The 20,303-nt window shown below is 32.6% G+C and overlaps 1 protein-coding gene across 1 annotated transcript; it reads right to left on the bottom strand.

Moving 5' to 3' along the window:
• Positions 1-765: 765 nt before the first annotated feature.
• Positions 766-3,725, bottom strand: LOC111366699. Its single transcript, XM_022987403.1, has 7 exons — positions 3,630-3,725; positions 2,975-3,101; positions 2,238-2,491; positions 1,868-2,153; positions 1,739-1,792; positions 1,495-1,600; positions 766-910 (listed from the first exon to the last, which is right to left on the bottom strand). The coding sequence occupies exons 1-7, from the start codon at positions 3,723-3,725 to the stop codon at positions 766-768; spliced, it is 1,068 nt and encodes a 355-aa protein (XP_022843171.1).
• Between the last annotated feature and the right edge of the window lie 16,578 nt (positions 3,726-20,303).

Raw genomic sequence — 20,303 nt, 5'->3', positions numbered from 1 at the left:
AATGACTACTTTGGTGCCAATGAGATAGGATCTGAATTTGTCACATGCAAAGACTACTGCCAACATCTCATTTTTTGTTTTGGTATAATTTAATTGAGCCCCATTCAGGGTTTTGCTGGCATAATGAATTACCCGGAATATCTTTTCACGCCTTTGTCCCCCCAACCGCGTAATCATTGGTATCACAAATGACTTCAAATGGCTGACCCCAATCCGGTGCTACCATCACTAGAGCTGTAACCAACTTCTCTTTTATCACTTCAAAAGCCCATAGACAGTCATCATCAAACACAAATGTGGTATCCTTCTCCAAAAGATTGCATAGAGGTTTAGCAATCTTTGAGAAGTCTTTGATAAATCTCCTGTAAAAGCTAGCGTGTCCCAAGAATCTCCCAATGCCCTTGACATTGGTGGATGGTGGTAGCTTTGCTACTGTATCAATTTTTGCCTTATCCACTTCAAATCCTCTCACTGAGACGTGATGACCTAGCACAATTCCTTCTTGTACAATGAAATGACATTTCTCCCAATTAAGGACTAAGTTTTTCTCTTTACAGCGTTTCAAGACTAAGGAGAGATTGTAAAGGCAGTTATCAAAAGAAATGCTGAACACAGAAAAATCATCCATAAATACCTCCATGATGTCCTCTACCATGTCCACAAAGATTGCCATCATGCATTTCTAAAAATGGTCGGTGCATTACATAACCCAAATGGCATATGTTTGTAGGCAAAAGTTCCATAACAAGTGAATGTCGTCTTCTATTAATCCTCTGGTGCTATTGTAATTTGATTGTAGCTAGAGTACCCATCAAGAGAACAGTAGTGGGAATCGCCGGCCAATCTGTCTAACATTTGATCGATGAACGGAAATGGGAAGTGATTTTTTCTAGTTGCCTTGTTCAACTTTCTGTAGCCAATGCAAATCCTCCAACCAGTCACTGTTCTTGTTGGGATTAGCCCATTGTCATTTTTGACCATTGTCATCCCACCTTTCTTTAGAACTACCTATACTGGACTATCCCATTTATCGTCTGAGATAGCAAAGATGATCCTGCCTTTAATAACTTCAATATTTCTACTTTCACCACTTTTTTCATAGTTGGGTTCAATCTCCTTTGATGCTTAATGGACGGTTTGTAGGAGTCTTCCATAAGGATTTTATGCATGCACACTATCGAACTTGTCTCCTAGATATCGGCTATGGACCAACCCAACGCAGCCTTATGTTCTTTCAACACCTTCAACAATCGGTCCTTTTCATCCTTGGTGAGTGAGGAAGAAACAATCATTGACAATGTAAAATTTTCCTTTAAGAATGCATAACAAAGGTGATATGGAAGTTGCTTTAGTTCGAATTTACTGCTCTCATTACCCTTACTGTCATCTGATTCCACTGATTGCTAAATTTTTTCACTTTGTGTTGGGCTATCTTCAATTGGCGATAATTCAAGGGCTAGTATGCGATCAACTAAGTCCTTGCTTTCCATGTACCTTCCAGAAGTGTTAATGTCTTCCTTGGTTGCACTAAACATCATACAATGCTCTAGAGGATCTTCAACGAACACTTTTTCTTCCTTAACAGCAGAATCGATGAAGTCTATTCTATGGCAAGTATTGGTATCATTTAGGTACTTTATGGTAGATGTTGAACCTTACTTATTCTTCATTCATCTTCAATGTCAGCTGTCTTCCTTGTAATCAATTAAAGCTCTTCCTATTGCTAAAAATGACCTACCAAAAATCAATGGAATCTTCTGATCTTCTTCCATATCCAAAACCATGAAGTCGGCTGAGAAGATAAACTCATCAACTTTCACCAACACATCTTCAATAATCCCTCATGGATATGTGAGGAATTGATCACCTAACTGCAAGGTTACTGTTGTTGGCTTGACTTCTCTGAGACCCAGCTTTTTGAATACTGACAAAGGCATCAAATTGATGCTCACTCCAAAATCACACAGGGCTTTATCAAAAGAGGAGCTTCTAATAGTGTAGAGAATAGTGAAGCTGCCGAGATCTTTTCTTTTCTGGGAAAGTTTCTTCCGGAGAATAGTGCTACATTTCTCTGTCAACTCCATTGTTTCATACTCTTCCAATTTCCTCTTCCTTGACATTACCTCCTTCATGAATTTAGCGTAATTCGACATCTGCAAAAGGAATATTAATGTGAATTTTCTTGAAAATTTTCAAAAATTTAGCAAATTGTGCATCAAATTTCTTCTTTTGAAAACGTTGGGAAAAGGAAATGCTGGTTTGAGAACTGGTGGGTTATCAGGGAATGATAAAGAATGATGTTTGTAAGCTTTTGGTGTCTCTTCGGCTTGATTTTCTTGCTCTGCTACTATCTGGTCTTCTTCATTTTCGGGAGAATGAATAGATTCTTCTATGGGCATGCTCTTTTCGATTTGCTTGCTCTTCCTTAATCTATATAACTTGGAAACTTTCCTTGCTGTTGAGACTTTATTGATGTAGCCAACTGACCAATCTAAACATCAAGATTCTTCATTGTCGTCCCCATGTTGGTTACATGTGTTTCAATGTTGTCCAAATGTGACTCATCATTGTTGAATCGCGATCTTATCTCAGTTATAAAGGTCCTAAGGATGGTTTCTATTCAAAATTTTGTGTGCTGAACCCCGGCAGAGGTTGAAGTATGTTTTTGTTATTGCCACATGAAAGATTCTCATGATTTCTCAGCCCAGAATGATAATGATTAGAAGAGTAATTTCCCCTCTGATTTTAGTTCCTATTGTTGACATACTGAGCTTGTTCATTTGCTAACTCTGTCTCTTGGTGTGATGAAGAAGAAGCCAAAACTGATTCTGCCTACTGCTAATTTCCTTGACTGGTAAGCGTGGCTATCTGATGGGTGAGTGATGAAACCTGAGCTGCTAGTGCTGTGATAGGATCCACTTCAAGTAATTTCGCTACTCTCTTTACACTTGATTCTCGTTTGGCTATTGATAACTGTTTGTATCTATGTCATCCAACAAGGAATATGCAGCCTCTGCTGTTTTAGCCATTAAAGTGCCTCCTGCAACTGCATCTACTATCGTTCTTGTCTGCCCATTTAGCCCGTTGTAGAAGATCTCAATCTACATCCAACTTTGCAACCCATGTTGAGGACATCTTCTAAGCATGTCTTTAAATCTTTCACAAGCTTCATAAAATGGTTCGAAGTCAAATTGTTTGAACTGACAAATCTCACTTTAAAGTTGAGTTGATTTGGAAGGCGAAAAATACTTGGTGAGGAATTTCTGAGCTAAGTCATCCTAAGTTATAATTGTACCATAGGGTAGCGATTGAAACCAAGCCTCGGCCTTGTCGCTCAAGGAGAAAGAGAAAAGGCAAAGTCTAATTGTCACATCAGTGACTCCATTCATTTTTACTGTGTCGCAAATTTCCAGAAAAGAACCCAAATAAGCATTTGGTCTTCTAGTGGAGCTCCCTCAAACTGATTTTACTGTACCATATGTATTAGTAGTTTAGTTTAAAGTTGTTGGCAGCAATAGTTGGGCGTGTGATGCAGAATAGTTGTCATTGACTATGGGTCTGACATAGTCCCGAATAGCCCGTTGCTGATTATTTTGGTTAGCTATTGTAGCATCCTATTCTGCCATTGCCTCACGTTCTTCTCTTTGTATACATCTTAGAAGGTGAAATGTGCGCTCTGGTTTAGGATCAACAGGTAATAGTTCGAGATTTCTCACTCTTTGCATAAACAGTTGAAAATAAAAAACAAGGGAACTATTAAAGACATTAATAAAATAAAATAAAAATCCAAAAAATCTAGATTAAAGTAAAAGTTAAATGGTAATAATATCAATTGAATTCAGATAAATCAATTCGCGACAACTGTACCAAAAACTTGCCACACATTTTATATAATGTGATTTGTACCCGCAAATGTACGGTGTCAAGTTTTGTGATATAGCAATGAAGTAAAAGTGTTGAACCCATAGGAATTGACATTCGAATCCCATTAAGTACTATAATTATTTTATATTTCTCTTTATTAAGAAAATCAATTTTTTTTGAAACAATATCTTTATACTAAACTAACGCAATTAAGATGAAGAATGCAAATGACTGAGGCAAACTGTGAAGGTATTATCATCATTATTTTTTTTTTTTATCAAATTATGAAAGCCTAGGAAATGATTTCACCATACTCTCAACAATGCTTATAAACCTCTATCATTATTTCTATGAATTTTTCCAAAATTTATAGGCAAGAATCCTAAATTAATCATATTCCCTCTCTCAAGTGCCGAATAAAACCTATTTCTATAATTCAATTTCAATATCTCTATTCCAAATTGAAAATATAAAAATCATCTGCACATGGTTCTTAAGTGAAAAAAGCCTCAAAGATTTCGTACATTCTCTCTAAGCTTATAAAATCTAGGTTATGTTGTTCTTAGAACACATCCAAATTTTCCTCTCTCGAGTACCAAAATTTAAAGCATTAAATCATTCAATTATTGATCGGGTAATTGAAAGCATTACGTGAGAAGCATCATAAATAAATTGACGGGAAAAAAAATCAAAGAAATATTATATTCGCATCAAAACATGTCTCAAGTAGGTTACATCAAACCCTAGATTTAAAGTTTTAGTACATAATTGAGATGAGTGACACGATAAAATTGGAAAAAGAAAAAGAACATGGAGAAGAAAAAAAAACTCATTTTGCCGCTTGATTTTTCCTCTCGAAGGTCGTCGATTCTCTCTCAATCAATTGGTGTTCTTGTTTGCCTCCTTGTGTCATCTCCCTCTTAATTAGGTGATTTTAGTATGTGTTTATAGCCCCCTAATGTGCTAAGACGAATTGGAGTTGGGCCGAGTTGAGACAAAATAAAAAAATCGATTTTCTCCTCTTCGTGGGCAGCGCTGCGATGCCCAATCACGGTGCCGCAGCATCACGATGAAGTGGATGCTGGCGCCGCAGTGCCCAAGGCTGGCTCTGCAGCACCAACTATTCTGCCTGCTTTCTCTTTTATTGTCTATTTCCTAGCTTTTTTTCCATCTTGTTCTTCTCTCGTTTCGCTTCCACTTCATGCTCACTTCCATGGTCATCTCTTTGGCTTCACTCTAAGAACCAAATAACGCCGTTTTTCACCAAATTTGTTTAACCAACACGAACTCTCACATCAAAACATTCAAAAGTTCTCAAAAACAAACCAAACATCATGATTTCAAAGGTATTAGGTCGATGAGTGATTTACACTTATCAACTACATCAACAAAATATTGGCAAATTCCTATGTTTATGAAATATTTGTTGTAAAATAAGTGAAGATGTTGGATAATAAACATTGCTACAGGCATTTATGGTATTTAAAAAAGGTAAGAATCTCTTCATATAAAATGCAATAGACCATTCCTAATTTTTCAAATTATGTTCGGGGTCCATAAGTATGCCTACCATTATAATATAGTAAAATAATCTTATCTTGTTTTTCACACAACCATAACATAAGATACGTACAGTTTAATCTGTGAGTTACATCAATTACAAATGATCTCTCTTCTAAACCATGCTCGACACACGAACTGTTAAATGCTTGTTTTCTAGATGGTGACACAGTAATAAAATTTATTGCTTGTGTATTTTTGTCTAATTTTTCACTTATATGCTCTAATACATCTTTTACAATTAAATTGATAATGTGAAGTACTTAGCTCTGATGAAAATATAAATTTCCAAATGAAGGGTTAAGATCATTAATAAATTTTTCAATAACAACTTCGTTCACATTAGCATTTTTAAAAGTAAAACTTCAAATCAGTTCTTGTATATCAAATTCTTGTACAATCTCTTTTGAAACCATAAATATGTTACTGGCATCATAAAGATATTCTACTAATCTAAATGCTATAATCATTTTATGCAGAATCCAAAGGTAATCAATGTAATGAGCTGTAGCTTCAATTTAACATTTTTTTTGTTACCACCAGTTCGTAAATCAGAGGTAAATGATATAATACTATCAGAATTTTTTGATCTTCAATAATAAGTTGTTTTCTTTTGTTATATAATTTTATAGTGTTTGCACGAAAAATAGAGTATACTTGGTTTAGAGATAGTTTTGCACTGATCGGGTAAAATGAATGAGGTCTCTCACCGTAAACGGCATCTTAGTTGCAACCATGTATTTAGCCACTCATTCATGAAATCTTTCCTATGAATATACATAAGTGAAAAGTGTAGAACCAGAATCGTCAAACACAAGTTCGATCTGTTTTAGGTTGAGATCGACTGGTCTCACTATGCAAGTCCTTGCTACGTGCATATTCAAGTGCATGTGCTTGAACTGGGCTTCCAACTAAGTTCCTTACCATAGTATTTGCATTATGCTTTCCAACTATCTACTCCATTTTGAATACCAACATTTTTTCGTGTTATATGTTGCCAATAATTCGATTATTCTTTCTTTGACCTTTTAGTTTTGAATACATCTTCCTCTTAAATATCTTTGAAGTCAATTGGAATATTTTTAGATACATCGTAGCCGGATGGAATACTTGAACTATCTTTAAATTAGCTAACCTCATCACTAGTAAAATCTATTTTTGCTATTAAATTTGGACCATTTAAAATTGAAAAATTATAGCAGAAGAAACTTAATATTGGAGCAAAGAACTTGAACAGGAGAGTTGAAAATAGAATACTCTAAAGTTGAATATTGTTGAAGTAAATTGATATTAAATTTAAAATTTTACCTTCATAGTTATAGCTAAAAAATTGACCCGTTCAACAAATTTTGAAATTCAAATTCAAAATTTGAATTTGAATGTGATGGAATTCTTCAACTGCTTTTGCAGTTGTAGTTGCAAAAGCAACCGTAGCTGCCTGCTAAAAGCAGCTAGCCACACGGGACATCACATGGGCCATTAACACGGGCCTCCATCACAGGGCAAAATGGCCCGTGTCATTTCGTCAAGTCACAACGGTGGCTTTGGCTTGGTGAAAACGAGTTGTGAGCCAAATCTTGACTCGAACTTTTTTTGGGTCAAGTCGTGGACCGTCCAAACTGACGAGGAAAATTTACATCCCTATATTCAATCAATCAAGGCTCATCATAATGAAAAGTGTTCCTACCCTATAGCATTGGGCTGTGACTGATTCTTCAGGGCTAATTTTTATATATTAGCACTAATTGTTCCTTATGCAATTAATAATTAATTTCCATATTAAGAACTGATATCAGATTAGTAAAGTTCTCTCTCATAGTATATATCATCTCTCCATTCTTTATATTTGATGAATATTAAAAATGTGTTTGATGTTCAAAGTTTTACAAGTCAAGTTTTCTATTGTTCGGTTTTATTATAATTGAGCACCTAATAACAGTGTTTACTCTTAGCCCTATTAAAGCTTCATTATCCAAAAATTCATTTTTTTTCAAACTTATTTTTAACCACACATTCTCTCAATAAAATAATTTTACACGTAAATTCAAAGCTTTTTCCAACTTTTAACCACACATTTTTTAAAAAACAAATCACTACTATAAAACTCATTTTCTACAAAAATAGGGCTCAAACAAAGACTAATGAATAGTTAAAAAAAAAAAAAAAAAAAAAGAAGAAGAAAAACAAAGGATATTTCTGAGTCATGACTCACAATTTTAATTTCATCTTGGGACATTATTTTATTCCGTCCAATGGCATATTTTAAATCCATATTATAAGATCATTGAATATTTTGTGCATAGTTGAATTGGATTCTTGTATCAATGATCTCTTTACTAGTATCTTAAGGTTCTTATTCTTGAAAGCTCTACAATTAACATAGAGTGAAGAATAATTTTTTGAGTTTTAGAAGGTTATTTGTTCCAAATTCGTTTAATATTTGACAGGAAATTTCTTTATAATGAACCTAATAGGTAGCCAAAGAAAGTATTATATTTTTGGGCTCGATTACTTGTAATGGCTTGGAAGAAAATACTGAACTATTTTAGCTTCATTTGCTTTGACTCTCTAACCATTGATCTAATACTTTGTTACATTGATTTGAATATGAGGGTGATATTTGAGATTTTCTTGCAAATGCTTCTTAATAAATATATGAAAATACTCATTTGTGGTCGTTTAATTATGAATTTGAACGGAATCATTTCCCAAAGTTTTTTTTTTTTAATTGTCACAATATAATATGTTACTTTTTATTTTTTTTATGACAGGGGAACCCGCAGCCGCTATCCTTGGGGTGCGCACTAGATAAACCCTCGAGCTGACACAATAACCTGCAAACCATGCCAACCAGATAAACTGCACTAGGCAAGCCCAGTGCGACAGACTCAATCGAGAAAGTGTTGGTAGGGGGAATCGAACTCGTGACCAAAAACCTCCACACTTACCAACTCCACCAACTCGACCACCCATGAGGGGCAATATAATAATGTTACTTGTTAGATAATCACTTTGAGATCAAATTGATTTGCAAAATTAATATTGAAGGTCTGAAAAAAAACAAGTATTGTGCAAAGTGGAGGAAAAAAGTTTATTAGTATAATGTTTGGTTCTCTTCTATCGAGTCCTTGTTTGATTATCATTCTTTAAATATTCATTTTTTCACAAACTCATTTTCAATCACACATTTTTCAAATAAAATAATTTTATACATAAAATTTTCTCTATTTTTTAACCATACATTTTTCAAAAAATTATTATTACATAATCTGTTCTCAATAAAAATGTAGCTCAAACAAACTCTCAAAATAAGTACTACTCAGTTTGAACCAACTGCATTATTGAATTAGGAGTTCACCGTCCTAAAGATTTTATTATTGACATGATCGATTATATCATCTCCAGTCAATAATGAAACGAAAAATTATTGAGAATATCTATTGAAAGACTATAAGAGTTTTGAATATAATGAATCTTCATGTATTACTTATTCTTAAAATATATAGGTTAGTAGACATTGACTAGTTAAAATTGGGATTCAGTACTCTATATTTTTTAAAATTAAACAGCATGATATATGGCTCCCATTACCCTCCATATGACAATCTACATATTATTTTTATCTGATAAAAATATCTACTAGATGATTGCATGGTATTATTATATATTCACAAGTTTGAAGTTTAGAAGATTACTTATTCAAATTTTAATGTATAAGCATAATTTTCAAATCTACCGTCAAGATAGTATGTCTTGTCAATGCTAATGAATCTAGATTCCAAACTTTTAGTAAATGTTAGTTAGGATGATGTAATTGGTTTGAAATAATTGATTGCTAAGTGCATTCAATTAATTTCAAAATCATTACTATTAAGAACAAAACACTTTCCATTTCTATGCATGAAAATGTTATTTTATATGCAGCAACTCTTATACAGATCTTGCTGATATCAAAGTTTTTCCCTCTATAGTTTGCTTGTGATCGAAGCCTAATGTTTTCTATACTATTTTTTATACTGCAATGTATGGAAAGTTGCACAACTACAGTGCACTGAGATGAACATTGAATTATGCCGAGAACAAATGATTTATTTGAACTCTTATAAAACATCTTAGACCTTAAGATGTGATACCTTATAAAACGATTTGTTGACTATCATTTTGATTGAAAAACTTTCTTAGCATTAGGGAGATTCAAGAAGTTGAGAGTAAAAAATATAATGCATCATTTTATAATTTAGATCATCGCACATGATAATTCGAACAAGAAGTTCGAAAGATAATTTATTTAAATATATTTACTAATGAGTATGTTAACCATCAACTTTAAATTTTCTAACTCAAATTGACATCATAAGAGGACAATTTATTAATGTTATTTGATAAATTCATGGTATGCCTAAAGCTTGTTGGCTTTCAATTCTAAGATAAAAATCTCCAAAAGAAAATGGAGCAAATAATAAAAATGGACCCTTTGAGAAGGTATATACTCTTAATAAGTATATAGGCATAATAAACCATAAATCCCCAGAAGACGTTTAGGCACTAAATATCGAAATTTGAGATGTCTCAATAAATAATGTCATGAGGAAAGAAATGGAATTGAAAAGAGAAATTGTTGACAACACTTCTATAAATAAAATGCAATGCCTTCATATTAAAAATTATATTGAGGGTATTAGAGGAAATTCATTCGAAGAGTACCAACAAAAAAATTGATCAAATAAAAAGGCGCAATCCAGTCAAAATTGAACTTATTAGAGAAATATATAGTTTCTAAACTTGTAATCCTAACACATAAAGGTGTATACTTTATGTGAAAAGGAAATGGGAAAAAAAAAATCCATTACATGTAATGCATGAATTTTAACACAATGCATTTGGCAAAGAATTATATATATGATAAATTATATAATAAATAAAATTTGATATATATATATTATATAATAAATAAAATTCGATGCGTTTATGATAAATGTGGTTATAATAAACTCATCTCACATATCTATTAAGAATATACCTGAAGAATATAATATTCGTTGTACTTTTTTTTCTTAATCAAAATTTTGTTCCAATGAATTTTCTTGGCAATATTTTTAATTATGCAAATTTTTGTAGCGTACCTAAGGAATAATATATATTTTTTGTTTCTTCATCATAACTTCTCCCACAAAATTTTCCTAGTAAGATTATGATGAGACATTATTTGTGCACGACATATAATCTTAGTATAACTTTATCTTTTTACTCTCGTATGTTACAAATTGTATAAGAAACTCTCAAAGAGAGCAATAATAAAATCTATCTTTAAACAGTCCAACATGCTGACTCGAGTCCAACAAAGATTAATAAATATATTGCATGAGAATGACATGTCTTGGGGTTATAACAATATAACATGGAACATATTTCACCAAACTTGTGATATTGAAGATATTGTCGTATAAAATATAGATGATTCGATATAATACTTTTCATTAATTAAAATCAAGGAAAAGTAGTATTATTTTTCACCGAAATTTGTCAAACAAGGTTTTAATGAGATAATTAATGAGTAAATAATTATATAAATAGAGAATGTTGTAAATTAACTATTATTTGTGAATGGCCATTGTATCCCTAAGACCCTAATTACAACTTATAAATATAGTATATTGATTCTCCGTAAAATACAAATTAATCTATTGACTTTCTCTTTTCCTTTTAGTTTATAACAAAAAATTACACATCAACGAAAAATAATTTGAATGCCTCTCTCTCACACACACACACACACACACATATCTGGCTTTGATCTACTAAGCATAAGTGCCTACTTTATACTAAGCATCGTGTTTATGTGGCACACTACAATAGGTTGTGTGATTGGTTTTAAAATTAACCATTATCTTTCACCACCTATTGTATTATGTCACGTCACTCGGTACATAAGTTAAGTACTGGTACTTAGGAGATTATATGTGTGTGTAATTAAACTTACTCAACTCTACTTTTTAACTTTCTATTTCAATAATCAAGCATGAAGAATTCTTTTTCAAAAACTAGGTGTACTCCCCACCGCCATCCTATGCCACACGCACCCACTTAATATAGAAAACCTAAAACTAACCCAAATTCCACCACTTCATCCTCCACCACTTTCTATCAACCATCATCATCGTCGATAAAAACATTCACAATTGTCGCCCCTATCGTCATAAAACACTACTTGTAACTTGTTTGCTCTCAACCACCATGGCTGTCACTTACAACTCACCGAACTCTAGTTTCCATCCCCTCTACTTCACTAGCAACTTCTGCTCCTTTTTCTGCTGTCGCTTTCACTCTTTTCTCGACGAATGTGGAAATCGAAGTTGAAAATCAGAGTGAGTTATCCTCTTTTGTCCGTTCTGCTTTGTCCTTAAACCAGTCCCACGAATGTTACTGTAAGTAAATATATTTTATATTTTTACTTATTTCTTATTTACTGGCTTACTTAAATTTGAATGATTTTAAATGTCGAAAAATATGCCAAAAAAATGTATTCAACTAATGTAGTCCAAACAAGGTAAGCCAGTCAATCAGGGTTGATTGGGATAGCTTTGATTGGTCAAATAATTAAAAGAAGAAAAGATCATTTTAACAAAACAAAACTTTCCTTAATTTAAATTATTGACCATATCAAATATATTTTATTCATATACAGAAATATATAATTACCTTATTGGACTTGTTTGATTGGTCAAATAATTAAAAGAAGGAAAAGATTGTTTTAACAAATTAAAACTTTCCTTATTTTAATTATTGACCATATCAAACATATTTTGTATTATTCTTAACATGCAAAACTTTTATATTTTAGGCCCTCGTTTGGCCCCCATTAAATTCCATTTCATTACATTCAATTTTTCTTTCTCCTATTTTCAACCACACAATTTTATATAAAATAATATTACATGTAAATCGAAAATTGTTCTTTCTTTTTTAACCATTCATTTTTCAAAAAAATACCATTCTACCTATTTTCATTTTCAGCAAATGGGGGCCAAACAGGGGCTAGGTAATACACGTTCGTGCTTTGGAGGGGTCCTTAAATAAGTAAAGAAAATCATTAATGGATAAACGAATGCTTTGAGAAAATTCTGCCTATGCCTGGCGAAGTTGTAGTAGCAAGTTCTGAAGTTTTCTGACCATCTCCAATGATTTTTGACCGACTAATGTTCTATTGAAGTATCTCAAAGCAAAAATTGTGTTCTTCAACTGTAATTGTAGAGAACATGCCTATGCGTGAATGATATAATCCTATTCAAAGATCAAGCTACTTGGCGTGAGTTAAGATTTGTAAATCATAATCCAAGTGGTGGTTCTGGTCTAATACAATGGTAAAGTGATAATAAAGTCAAGATCAGAATGTTTGATTCCACTTCTCTAACTAGTCAAAATGAATAAGGAAATGATGGAGATGTTCTTTATTTACTTTTGATTGTTTTAATTAATTTTGCGAAATTACTAAATCGAAATTACTATTTTTTTTACTCTTTGATAGTTGATTATTTTACTCGTGGCATGGAGGCAAGTAGATGTTTCCCTTAGGGGTTTACCACATTATATCTGGTGTCCATCTTTATTTAATTCTGTAATAGATTATATCTTGAAAAACATAAATTTGTTAAGCTGTCCTAGTTAAAACTGTGCGTAAAACTGCTTATAAGAAATTTTTATTAATTGTATATTCTGATTGAAACAAATAATTGAGATAAATTCGTTAATTATATAGGTTTAGTACTTACAATTCGTATCAAAGCGGGTTCATTGTTAAAAAGTGGGATCTACATTAAATCTAACAATGGATGGAGCACCATTTAGACTCATATCTTAGACGAGACTAATTATTCGTATTGAAAAATTAGAATGCAAGTCTATGTCCAATCATTAGATGATAAAGCTTGGCACTCAATCATGCATGACTATAAAATTCCTACCGTAATCGAAAATGACCTAGAAAAAGACAAACGAGCAGATGAGTGGGCGACTACTGATTATAATAGTGCTAGTTGGAACTCTAAAGCTTTGAATGCTATTTTTTCATTTATAGATGCTAATCAATTTCGTTTAATCTCTACGTGCAAGGCGGCTAAAGAGGCATGGAATATTTTGCAAGTTACTCATGAATGGACCTCAATTGTGATTCTAAACTTCAATTGTTGACACTTGAATTTGAGTAACGGACCATGAGAGATGATGAGCACTTTAAAGACTTCTACGCCAAATTAAGTGACATCACCAACTTTCCTACATCTCGGGAAAGAAATACACAGAAACAAAAATTGTGAAAAAAAAATTCTCAGATCAATACTTGATAGGTTCCACTCCAAGGTTACTGCTATAGATGAAAACAAGGACATAGAAATCATGAAAGTGGAAGAATTGGTAGGATCATTAATGACCTATGCTCTACACAGAAGAAGGAAAAAAAACTAGGGATAGATTTTAAAGCCAAGGAGGTTGAGATAGATGAAGAAGATGATGAAAGTGAGAATGATGACCAAATGTGCATGCTTCTAGAGCAATTAAGAAATTCCAAAAGAACAGTCAGAATGAAAGAAGCTCTAGACTTAACCACCGCAAAATAAGAAATTCTTTGACAATGCAAGGCAAAATCTAATTGCATCTATGGAAGGAACTCAAACTCGTAACAAATGCTTTGAATGTGAAGGATATGGACATATAGCATATGAGTGTGCCAATACACTAAAAGATTTTCATACAAAGAAAGCCATGAACATCACTTGGAGTGAAGAAGATGAAAGAGAATTAGATTCTGACAAGGAGGATAGAAGTTTTGATAATTAAGAAACTTCACTAACTGTCCATCTTCAATCTAATACGTCACAATTGTTGCCTACAGGTAAGAACCTACTAAATACATATACAGCTGGACTAGTAATATTCGGGATGCAAAATAATGAAAAGAGATCTGGAAGCTGAGCAAGAAAGAAACGTCACTCTTCATGCCAAGATAGAGTTCGTTGAAAAAAAAAAAAGAGTTCTAATTGTTGCTAAAAAAGAAACCTTCACCAAATGCTTAGTGAAGAAAGAAAATCAAATCTTGGAACTCTTCACTGAACTAGACCACACAAAGGAGAGAGAGTTAGACAGTTGACCATCGGATTCACTCCCCTAAATGAAGTTCTCAGCTATAGAATAACCACAAACATCACAAAAGGCTTAGGTTATGAAGGGAAAGGAAAAGATAAAAAAATCCACCCCGCTGAAGTTCGTTAAAGTAGAGTAGGATCTTAAAAATTGCAAAGATGGTCGTCTGAATCTGCCGTCAAAGTGCTAGACAAACCTACCACCAGCAGGACAGTTCCAAAGACTGACATTCCATAGCTGGTTCTAACTACCTCGAAAAATATGGTTCAAATCAAAGGATCAAGTAAACAAGTAAAATATCAAAAATGTAATTTAAATCATACGATCAGATGTAGTATTTGCGGTCACAATGGACACAATTTGCATCACTGTTTAACACGGAGAAAATTAAAACACTGAAAGAGGTAACTTGCTTACTAACACCTTAAAATAGAATTCTAAGGCTAGAAAGAGGCAAGTTTGGTTACAAAAAATGACCTTAGTTACTATGTTGCTAATTTTGTGTATAAATCTATTGTGCCTAACTTTTGGTACTTTGATAGTGGTCGTTTCAGATGCATGATTAGTAATCTTTCTATGTTAACTAATTTTAAAAGTCATGCAGGTAGTCTGGTTAGCTTCAGGGATGTGGGCTAAAAGCAAAATTGAAGGTGTTGGTACCATTATGATTGATGAACTCCTTATATTAAATGATGTCTTATTTGTTGCTGATTTGAAAGCAAACCTGATTAAAGTAGGTAAACTCTGTGATGATAATCTCATGGTAATGTTCACAAAAAATTCTTGTAAAGTGCTAAAAACGGTGGTAGTTGTATCTTACGTGATGCTAGGTCTAGGAATAATTGTTATTTGCTTGAATCTTATATTACTTGTCATGTTCAAAAACTAACTCTTTAGATCTGTGGCCCAAACTGTTGGGACATCTGAACTATATAGATCTAGTCAAACTCACTAAGCTAAATGTAGTAAGAGGAATTTCGAAACTCATAAAAAAGTCTGAAAGTGTGTGTGATTCGTACCAGAAAGATAAACAAACTAGAGTTTCGCATAAACAAGATTAGTTTCTTGCTACCTTTCACTGTCTTGAATTGTTACATATGAACTTGATGGGGACAACTCAAACTTAAAGCCTTGGTGGTAATAGGTATATTTGTATGGTTATTGGTGATTACTCTAGATATATTTGAATATACATTTCAAGAGAGAAATCTGATGTTTTTAAAAAATTACATTTTTATAACAAAAACTGACCACTGAAAAACACTTTGATGAGACTAAAATTGTAAAGAATTTAAAAATGCTAGATTTTTCTAGATTCTGTGAAGAGTATGGTATTTCTCATGAGTTTTCTACTATTAAAACCCTTGACAAAAATGGTCTAGTAGAAAGGAGAAACATGTCTTTGCAAGAGGTGACTAGAGTGATGTTGTAAGAAATTACCTATTAAATTGTGGGCTGAAACTGTTAATCCTGCATGTTATATTCTAAATCGTGTGTCTTTGAGGACAAGTACCTTACAAACTCTTTACGATATCCGGAAAGGAATGAAACCAAACCTCAAATATTTCCACATATTTGGAAGCAAGTGCTATGTAATAAATGAAAAGGAACACTTGGAAAAGTTTGATCCTAGAAGTGATGAGGGAGTGTTCATTAGCTGTTTTGAAAATAGTCGAGCATATAGGATCTACAACACGTGGACTCAAACCTTTATTGAGTTTGTTAATGTTAAAATTTTTGATATATCAGACTTTTCTTCTTATACGTAGCAACATGAGATTTATAATCTGGGAGAATATATTGAAGATGATCAGAACATTCAGGAAAATTGCGTGACAGATTCAGGGAGTAACAGTCCAATAGGAACGTCGGTACCAAGTTATGAGAATCCTGCATCCAAGGCTAATCCACTAGATAACATTCTAGAGGATGATCATGAACTGCAGAACAAAAAAAAGAGCCCCCTCCCTGAATGCAAGGCTGATCCACTAGATAACATTCTTTCAAACTTTGAAAATGGAATAATGATCAGAAGGAAACTTACTACAAAACTTGGGAATGTGTCTTATACATCACATGTTGAGCCCAAAATTGTTTATTCGGGTAGAAACATGGATGATAGGAAAAGCACCTCTGAAGGTTGTCTCTACATGGGTAATATTCTCATCTCTTGGCTAAGTAAGAAAAAAGATTTTATTACCATATTTTGTGACAATACAATGCGATTAGTATATCTAAGAATCATGTTCAAATTCTAGAACTAAGCACGGAGACATTAGGCATCACTTCATCAGGGACTTAGTTGAAACAAATGTAATTCTATTAAAATACATAAATACTGAGGTCAGTTGACTAATTTGCTTATCAATGCTTTATATATTGATAGATTTGAAACTGTGCAAAAATTTTTGGGCATATGCATGCTGTGTTGAATCAGTTTGATGTATATCTTTTATTATTTTATTTTACGTGTTCACTTTATGTACAGGCATGTTGCATTTATTTATATAAAGACAAAAATAAAAAGAGAAAAATTTGAGCTTTTTTTGCAATTGTCATATGATGTGTATTTTTGGTTGGTTTAAAATATTGAGATAAATTTGGTGGAATATCTAATCAGCGTGGTGTACTCACTTCAATTTATGGTAAAATATTGTAGATAAGTACACTATTAGGACATTGTGACCATATTATTTTGACCATTTACTAACTAGGTTGCCGTCTTAAAGTGACATCTGTTTGAGTGTAGACCTGTGGTCAGTATCTATGCCTCTCTTACTATTGTTGTGTAAACAAACAAGTTCATTGAAAGAGAGGGCTACCACCATAGATGATTGGAGCTGTCCTTGATAATGAACAATTAATCATGAGAGAAAAGTCACCCCGATGGCTGTATGAAAGTCAATTAATGAACTAAAAAGACTGTAAATTAAAAGAATATAGAAAAATTCATAACATAAGCATACAAAAGAAAAAAAAAATTATATAGATGCTCAAGTCTGGCACGCACATATTTTTATATCTACATGGACACTTTCAAATAATGGATGGTTTAAGACACACGCTTGCATGTTGTCACTACAAGTGTCAATTCTGGTTAGGACATGGTTCATAATTAATTATGTCTAAATGGACCTATCTCACACTTACGTTTCAATATGATAAGTTAATTGAATTAATGGTGAGAAAACATCTGAATGAAAATCTCATGTTTATCTTGAGAATTTTTAGCTGATTGTGAAATCGATCTGATTTTGAAATTTGTCCAAAAATATTGTGACTAATTCAATTTTCAGATTTATGTGTGATTGATACGAGTGGGCTTTTTCATAGATTTTATGATCAACACTCAAAACTTGACAGTACCCTCTAGTATCCATTGCAAAAAAACAATAACAATAGGAAAAATTGAGCGAAAACGTTTGAAAATGAAATTTAGGTAATATAAGGGGTTAGTTCAGCCTTATTGACTGAGAGAGTACTCATTGCATTTTATCTCAAAATTTTTGTAGTATTAAGCTATTTTTGCATATTATAGATGACATATGTGAGTAAGGGAGAGATCTATTACCCCTATTACCAGTCAATTCCACTCATGCAGCACTGAAGAGAAGAGGCTCTGACCTCCTATCACGTTAGACTGAAGCAACGATTCTATTGTTACTACTTTTGATGAAGAGAGAGTTAGGTTCGACCCAGTTGAAGAAGTCAAGAAATACATTGAACCCCAATTCTAGACAGCCAGCTTGGACTAATAAGTATATTTTATACACTTATTTGGATCTAAAAATATAGATATTAATAGTTCTTTTAAATAATTATGGCCTAATTTATTGTATATTTCGTTATTAAGTGAAACTCAATGAATGAAAGTAAAATCGAAAGAAAGAAGAGAAAATTGACAAAAAGAGGGCAAGATCCAATGTTTGAGGACTAAAGTGTAAATGCTTAGAAGTTGTGTTGGACCTCAAAATGAAGATTCGAGAATATTAAGGGTCAACTAGGTACAATTAGAAGTCAAAAGGAGTGAAATATAATTAAAATATGGACACAAATCGATTTTCAACTGCACAAGTATGTTCCAGATTTTCAACTCAAAATTTAAACCCAATTTTGAGCTAGTAAATTTTCAAATTCGAAAAAAATCTATTTCAGATAAAATTGTAGCTTTTTGAGTATCTTTACAACCTAATTTGAATCGCCTCAATTAGGTATGAGGAGAGAAAGTGAAGATAAAAATACTAAAAAGGAACAGCGTTGAAATTCTCCCAAAAAGTAGTATCGCGGCGCCACCTCTCCGTCTTCGCGGCACTACGACATCGCTTGATATGGACTAGGGCGAGTTTTTGGCCTTTTAAAACCCATAAAAACCCTATAACAACCAAAAACATGAGACAATTATAAATACAAATTTTTGACACTTTTGATGGAGTTCCACGGAATTTGAAGAAAGAAAAACATTTAGATAAAAGAGCAAAAGCTAGGTTTGAAGACTTTTGAGGTTGAAGAAGAGTCTTGGTGTAAGATCTAACTTTTTCTATGATCAAGATTTCAATACCCGGTTATAAACACTATACTTTTTGTTTTTCTTTTATTATTATGAGTTACTGAATTCATAGTTAAGGCGAACAATGAATCCATGTGTGACCCTTTATCTTTTTATTCAAGATTCAAGTTCTTTAAATATTTATATGTTAATTTTAATTATGTACTTAATGCTTTAAATTCTTTGGCCAATTATTCAATGATTTTGTGAATTTATTATGAATCGAGAGTTGAGTTATAGATTTAGACCACATATTAAAATTCGATAATTTAGTATAACGTGTAGAGATACCTATACTAATTATTATACTCGCTAGATGAATTCTTAGAACTAATATTTCGTTTAATTAAAATTGATTTGCATAGAAATATGGGATTGAATTGTTAAATAGGTTCAATGAGAACTCGAGATGGGGAAATTGAATACTTTAGAAGAATTCAACCAAAAATACCATTGTAATGATTCTTGATTGGCAAATTAAAGGGGATCCATAAGTAAAATTGTAAGTCCTAGCATCCATTTTCATAATTTTAAAACTCAAATTTGATAAGTTGTGGACGTTAAATAATATCGTTTAGTTAGAATAATTTAGACAGCAATCACAAACTTATTGTTTGTTTTTGATCAAATTAAAGTTAGGAATAATTGAATCAATTGTTAAATAGTAATCCTCATATAAGCGATATCCTGACTCTTAGGTCCATTTGACAACTTGTTATGATCCCTACACTTGCGGAATATAAAAATTGACAACATGTTTTCAGCGCCATCGCCGGGAACTATTTTTATTTGATATTGGTTTTAATTATTTCTCGCTTTTGTTTGTATTTTTTTATCTTTTTTTTTTCAATTGATCTACTTGTTTTCTTTGCTTAATTGACAGGAAATTAAAAGAAGCAAGATGTCAAAAATTCACAGTAATTGGTCCCGACTTAATTGAAGGTCATATGCTTTTGGAGAATTTCTATTCAGACAAGAACTTAAAAAGTGGGAATATGATTAGCCTATTGTATTTGATAAGGATGGCTTTTCCAAAGGACTAAATATCAAATCGGTTGTTTATGAAGAGATTAGACTGACATGTGAATACTGTTGTGGATTGCGTTATACTAAAATTTGCGTTATTATTCAACATGGTACTTACTAAAGAAGAAGAAATGTAGAAATGAATAAATTAATCATAAAGGAGCCAAATGAG

The sequence above is a fragment of the Olea europaea genome, chromosome 18 (assembly GCF_002742605.1).
Source record: "Olea europaea var. sylvestris chromosome 18, O_europaea_v1, whole genome shotgun sequence".
Lineage (NCBI taxonomy): Eukaryota > Viridiplantae > Streptophyta > Magnoliopsida > Lamiales > Oleaceae > Olea > Olea europaea.
This window is presented reverse-complemented; position numbering and strand designations above follow the sequence as displayed.

Bases quoted from the DNA above. Each gene is read 5' to 3' on its own strand.
- LOC111366699 (XM_022987403.1), bottom strand. From the start codon at position 3,725: ATGCAAAGAGTGAGAAATCTCGAACTATTACCTGTTGATCCTAAACCA. The intron at 2,154-2,237 runs GTTTTCAAAAGA...TTCCTTTTGCAG, and splicing joins CAGCATTTCCTTTTCCCAAC to ATGTCGAATTACGCTAAATT. The intron at 1,601-1,738 runs GTAGGTCATTTT...GCCATAGAATAG, and splicing joins GAAGATTCCATTGATTTTTG to ACTTCATCGATTCTGCTGTT.